This window comes from Cucurbita maxima, unplaced genomic scaffold, assembly GCF_002738345.1.
Source record: "Cucurbita maxima cultivar Rimu unplaced genomic scaffold, Cmax_1.0 Cma_Scf00003, whole genome shotgun sequence".
In the NCBI taxonomy this organism is placed as follows: Eukaryota; Viridiplantae; Streptophyta; class Magnoliopsida; order Cucurbitales; family Cucurbitaceae; genus Cucurbita; species Cucurbita maxima.
Window position 1 is genome coordinate 6,747,946 of NW_019272019.1, and position 7,113 is coordinate 6,755,058.

The window sequence follows — 7,113 nt, forward strand, 5'->3', positions numbered from 1 at the left end:
TTTTTTTTTTTTTTTTTTTTTTTTTTTTTTTGTTAATTCCTCAAACTTTTAATTCAATATGTTTTAAAATTAATTATTTTCGTTTTAATACGTGTATAAATATTTATTAAAAAATCAATACATTAAGCATTTATTAGACATAGAAATTTTGTTTTATTAAAAAATATTGAGAGAATAAAATAAAAATAATTAATGGAAAACAAGAAAAACAAAAAGAGTGGTGGCCAAAGAGAGGGAATCTATCCACACTCAACAAAGATTTAATTTGGTTGAGAGAAAGAGGGAGAAGTGACAGAGTAAAATGGATTAAGTTGTAATTTCTCTTTCCTTTTCTTCTTTTCTAAAATTGGGGATTTTCTGATTTTAAACGTGTTTGATTCCAGAAGCCCAAGACCTAGTCAAGGGGATTCGATTTCAACGGTCCTCATTTAAACTGACGTGTGAGGAATGATGCGTGAACCGTGATTGATTCCAGAAGCCCAAGACCTAGTCAAGGGGATTCGATTTCAACGGTCCTGATTTAAACTGACACGGAATGATGCGTGAACCGTGTTTGATTCCAGAAGCCCAAGACCTAGTCAAGAGGATTCGATTTCAACGGTTCTGATTTAAACTGACCCGTATGGAGAATGATACGTTATCGTTTAGTAAGTATCGACTTGGAGGTCAAAAAAATATTGACGTGTACAATAAATAAATATACTAATAATTAAAAGAAAGAAGTAAATAAAAGATTTTGTTTTTGGATAAGGGTTTGGGAGAATTATGGAATTAGGAGTTTTTGGGATGGGGTGGGAACTCCAATTTGCCACATCTAATATTCCATTCATTTTATTACTAAATTTTAAATTTTATTCACATATTTAAATTTAAAAAAAAACATAAATTTACTAAATTATTCATTAAATTTGTGAATATTATAAAATATAACCAAATAAATAAATTCACATATTAAATAAAAAAAATCAAATCAATTCAATCCAACCATATGTCTATCTATGTTCATACCTTTAATATATTAGAGAAAAACGTACACCTCTAGAGCTTCCTTAGCATGGTCCAAATTACAAAAATACCAATCGGAAAACATAATATACTCACGATGTAAAATTAAAGTCAACGCCAGAAGCCAAGATTCAATCGAAATTCTCGGCGTCCAAAGAAACAGAGGGAAATGGTGACTTCGGGTTTACACCAAACAGAGAGAAATGGAAACTTCGCGTTTTCTCCTAAGCTTGGGCGTTCCTTCCTTTTCTCGTGCTAGAAGAATAGTTAGTAACCTATTTGTATAGATCATATTTATGCCCCTGACCGTTAACCCGATCTGAAGTAGTCTTGCATACTTCTGCATACTTCAATTACCTACTTCATAAATCATAGTTATGCTCCTGGTCGTTAACCTGATCTGAAACAGTCCTGCATAGTCCTGCATACTTCTGCATACTTTTACAAATTCATCTTATATAATATCATCACATGTATCATCAGATACATGCCTTCCCAAGCTTTTGCTCTATCGTAACAATAAAGTTGGTCATATTACCTGCCTTTTCCAAGCTTTTTCTTTTACTCTATGTTTATAGTAAAGATGGCATGTGATCGGCTGTCACATAATACAAAAGGAGACCATATTCATACTTTTAATACAATATAGAAATGAATTTTGTCTAATTACTATATGATTACAACATCAACATTTGGTTTCTTATACCTTCAGCATACTGTAATTCCAAGAAATTGTTTAAATTATAGGAATGGAAGATTCAAATCCAAAAGACATTAAACATACCAAAGTTTCAGTTTGGGAAACTTTAATGGCAGAGTAAAAGGTAATTAAGTTCATATCTTCCAGAATTTCAGATATTCAATACAAGAAAAGAAAAACAAAAGAAAATATGAATTTCATCAAATCTATATCTTTCAAGAAATTGTCTAAATATAGGAAGGACAGATTCAAATCCACAGCAGTCAGTTAAATGTTATGTCAATAAATGATACTCTAATCAAGAACTTTGCAGTATCCATTATTATCATATTCATGAAATATAAATTTATACTAACATATATTTCAAAACAACAAAAAGAAAGTGAATAGCACTTCAGCAGTCAGTTAAATGTTACTGTTGACTTCTGTCAATTGAGAGTAAAAATGTGGATCGAGTAAAAACTGACCAAAGAAAAAAAGAGAAATATTTGCGCTAAAAATCTGATTGATTATTTATTCGTACTTTTTCATACTTTTGCATACTTCTGCATAATTCTACATAGTTTTTCATACTTTCTTATACTTCTGCATAGATTTTCATACTTCTTTTTGCATACTCGTGCATACTTTTCAAATATGCAATTTTCATTTAGTGAAATTTTCAAACTGTTTAGAGATTGATAAAATGTGAGAATAAAGGACAAAAATATTTTTAAATTTTCATAATCAAATGTTAAGGCTGCTAAAGTTGATAATGAAGAGAAAAATAAAGAAAACTCGTGCCATTTAAAATGTAAGATCAAAAGATAATGACAACGGTACTTTTAACCTATTTTATTAATTGAAATGACTAATGTTTTAACGCATTACAAGTTCAAGCTGCATACATTTTTTCTTAATTTTTTTCTAAATTCAACCAAAAATAATAATAAATGTAATAATTAAAACTTTATTATGATTCAAATAAACAAACAGCGTATCACGTGTATATTTTTTCTTTTTTCTTTTCTATTCGTCTAATATCATTCAAAATTACATTAATGTTCTTTTTAATTGTAATGAGCTTAGTCCCGGTTAGAATAGTTAATTTTATTGTTCAATACCATTTTAATGAACTCGTATCTTTTAACATAGAATTATTTGATTGTTGAGAAGAAATATATACAAATTATTTTCGAACTCAATATTTATTTTTTTAAAAAATAATTACAATTTTAATATAAAAAATTTAAAGTTTTAGGAGTAAAACTAATTTATTATGTTTGTGAGATTTGAAGGGTTTTATAAAACTAATTTATTCTGTGTCTATAGTCGATGAGTGTACCCACACCATCTTTTCTGATTAAGTCGATATTTTGTAACTGCTACGCTTCACATTAGTTTTCCGGCTTCGTCTACCAATAATTTTCACATTTTCTGATAAGTCTATATTTTGCAACTGCTACGCTTGACGTTGGTTTCACATTAGTTTTTCGGCTTCGTCTACCAACAATTTTCACGCAACTGATACGCTTCACATTTGTTTTTCAACTTCGTCTACCAACAATTTTCAAGAAGCGATTTCTGTTTCCTCGGTCACAGTCACCGCTATTCCGAGAAGCTATTTTAGTCTCCGTAATCACTGCTACTACACTCATTGTTGTAGAATTATATTTTTAAATTTTAGTTTGAATAATTGATATAATTTGTTACAGTATCATATTTATTTTTATTAAATCCTCATTTTTATTTTATTTTAATATTTTATGTTTTCAAATCAAATAAATAATTTTATCTCCTATAAATATTTAATTAGGTATAATATATATATATAGTAATTTTTAATTTATTAATATTATTTATATATTAGATTTTCAAATATATCAGTCTTTTTACTTTAATTTATGAATCAACAAGATTATAATATTTATATTTGCTTAATAATGGTATGAGCCGGGCCGTTACAACTATTGTTCATTGATTGATTATTAAAATATGAAACTTTCTATTGGAATGTTATTGCTCATTGATCAAACCCTAAAAGCGATTATTAAAATATGAAACTTTCTATTGGAATCAAATAGATAAATCGTCAAATGTCCATCGAACAAAATCAAGGGACCTCAGAACCTTTGTAATTATTGGGTAAGTCGTCACAAACTTTCTATTGGAATTAAATAGATAAATCGTTACATGTCCATCGAACAAAATCGAGGGACCTCAATAACCCTTTAATTATTGTGTAGATGAAAGTCTCACATCTAATTTAGGGAAGGATCATTTACACTCTAATTTATCTAATTTAGGAAAGAATAGAATCATAATTTTGGGATAATCAATGAATGTTATTTTAGACTATCATATAATATCAAAAGATTAAATTCATAATTCAAGGAGTGATCCTAAATTTATAATCAATAATGCTATTTTAGAATATTATATAATATCAAAAGATTAAATTCAAAATTTAGGAAATAGATCCAGAGTTTATGAAGGCTATTTTAGACAATATTATATAATATCAAAAAATTAAATTCATAATTTAGGAAAGGGTCCTGAGTTTATAATAAATTAAAGCTATTTTGGATAATATTATATAATTTCAAAAGATTAAATTCAAATTTTAGGGAATGATCTTGAGTTTATAATCTTATAATTTAAGAAATGATCCTGAGTTTATAATTTTATTTATAAAATAATCTCCAAAAGATGGATTTCAAACTCAGAGAATCTCCAAAAGATGGATTTCAAACTCAGAGAATCTCCCAAAGATGGATTTCGATCTCAGAGAATCTCTAAAAGATGGATTTCGATCTCAGAGAATCTCTAAAAGATGGATTTCGATCTCAGAGAATCTCCAAAAGATGGATTTCGATCTCAGAGAATCTCCAAAAGATGGATTTCGAACTCAGAGAATCTCCAAAAGATGGATTTCGAACTCAGAGAATCTCCAAAAGATGGATTTCGAACTCAGAGAATCTCCAAAAGATGGATTTCGAACTCAGAGAATCTCCAAAAGATTGGATTTCGAACTCAGAGAATCTCCAAAAGATGGATTTCGAACTCAGAGAATCTCCAAAAGATGGATTTCGATCTCAGAGAATCTCCAAAAGATGGATTTCGATCTCAGAGAATCTCCAAAAGATGGATTTCGAACTCAGAGAATCTCCAAAAGATGGATTTCGAACTCAGAGAATCTCCAAAAGATGGATTTCGAACTCAGAGAATCTCCAAAAGATGGATTTCGAACTCAGAGAATCTCCAAAAGATGGATTTCGAACTCAGAGAATCTCCAAAAGATGGATTTCGAACTCAGAGAATCTCCAAAAGATGGATTTCGAACTCAGAGAATCTCCAAAAGATGGATTTCGAACTCAGAGAATCTCCAAAAGATGGATTTCGAACTCAGAGAATCTCCAAAAGATGGATTTCGAACTCAGAGAATCTCCAAAAGATGGATTTCGAACTCAGAGAATCTCCAAAAGATGGATTTCGAACTCAGAGAATCTCCAAAAGATTGGATTTCGAACTCAGAGAATCTCCAAAAGATTGGATTTCGAACTCAGAGAATCTCCAAAAGATTGGATTTCGAACTCAGAGAATCTCCAAAAGATTGGATTCGAACTCAGATGATATCTCCAAAAGAGATTGGATTCGAACTCAGATGATATCTCCAAAAGAGATTGGATTCGAACTCAGATGATATCTCCAAAAGAGATTGGATTCGAACTCAGATGATATCTCCAAAAGAGATTGGATTCGAACTCAGATAATCTCCAAAAGAGATTGGATTCGAACTCAGATAATCTCCAAAAGAGATTGGATTCGAACTCAGATGATATCTCCAAAAGAGATTGGATTCGAACTCAGATGATATCTCCAAAAGAGATTGGATTCAAACTCAGATGATATCTCCAAAAGAGATTGGATTCGAACTCAGATGATATCTCCAAAAGAGATTGGATTCGAACTCAGATAATCTCCAAAAGAGATTGGATTCGAACTCAGATAATCTCCAAAAGAGATTGGATTCGAACTCAGATGATATCTCCAAAAGAGATTGGATTCGAACTCAGATAATATCTCCAAAAGAGATTGGATTCGAACTCAGATAATATCTCCAAAAGAGATTGGATTCGAACTCAGATAATCTCCAAAAGAGATTGGATTCGAACTCAGATAATCTCCAAAAGATTGATTTCGAACTAGATTTCAAACCAAAGATTAAAAGATTTCAAACCAAGATTATCTATCTAATTTTGAACTCATCTCAATTCAATATCTAACCAACTTTTAATAATATTCCGCTAACTAAACTTAAATTAAAAATATCTCAATTTCAAAATCAAATAGACAAATAGAGGTGGCTGTCGGGTTAAAAAGGAGGAGGAAGCAAGAAATCTGAAAGTTACTTATATGCGACGAATGATTGGGTGCAGCTACACTTCTCTCAATCGTTTGTACCCTTCGAGGCTCAGCAATGACTCCTTAACTTTCACCCAATCTGCTGGCTTTGGCATAACAATAGCAATGTAGCCTTCTCTGTGAGCCTGTAATAATATGATTATTGTTTTTTTCCTCTCGAGGCAAGTGAATCAGCAATGAACACTAAAATCGACATAATTTAAGGTAATGATCTAATCATCACGACAATACTAAAAACAGAAACATGGGAAACAACTGATCGAACAAATATTAGTAACGTAGAACAACAAGGCTTTCCCAAACCCACAGTATCGGCCATTAAATTGAAAGGTCATGCTCACCACATTTTTGAGCAACTCTGGCTGCTTCATCAAGCGATCATTAACTTCCAATAGAGAACCTTTAACAGAACACCTAACAATAGTAGCATAGATGATCAGAGTTGCAATTGAAGAGAAGCTAATGGGGGCATAAAAGAAATTGGTGAAAAGCAAAAACATCCAACCTTACAATATATGAAGCATCTTTGGTGCAGACTTTACATATAGCAGAATTGGGCTCAAAGAATTGCGCATTCTGCAAAATTACACTGATGACTTCAGCACAGAAAATTCAATCCCAGTATCTGGATTCACATACGGGACCAGAGCGAAAAATCATAGTTCAAGTTGTAATAACTGTTGAAAGAAATTCAGTAAAAAGTTTTTCCATCATATATGTAAATCCTCCGGATGTCATTCCTAATGATGCCTCAAAAATCATAGTTCAAGTTGTAAGGAACTGTTGAAAGAAATTCAGTAAAAAGTTTTCCCATCATACATGTAAATCCTCCGGATGTCATTCCTAATGATGCCTCAAAATTCTACTAAAAAGTAATATCCATAGTAACAAAAGAACTCCACAGTCAAAGCTGATTCTGAAACATGTTCTGTCTATGATATGCTGAAGAAATGTAAAAAAAAAAAAAAAAAAAAAAAAAAAAAAAAAAAAAAAAAAAAAAAAAA

At 30.7% G+C, this 7,113-nt stretch overlaps 1 protein-coding gene across 1 annotated transcript in view; it reads right to left on the bottom strand.

The window, feature by feature from the left end:
* Nucleotides 1–5,929: 5,929 nt before the first annotated feature.
* LOC111476416 (protein Simiate) overlaps nucleotides 5,930–7,113 on the bottom strand; it is a 2,301-nt gene continuing 1,117 nt past the window's right edge. The window contains exons 4-6 of the mRNA XM_023120062.1: nucleotides 6,615–6,685; nucleotides 6,451–6,523; nucleotides 5,930–6,234 (exon numbers count right to left, since the gene is read on the bottom strand). Coding sequence (XP_022975830.1) covers nucleotides 6,124–6,234; nucleotides 6,451–6,523; nucleotides 6,615–6,685 — 255 coding nt within the window. The 3' untranslated portion in view covers nucleotides 5,930–6,123. The remainder of the gene's footprint in view (nucleotides 6,235–6,450; nucleotides 6,524–6,614; nucleotides 6,686–7,113) is intronic.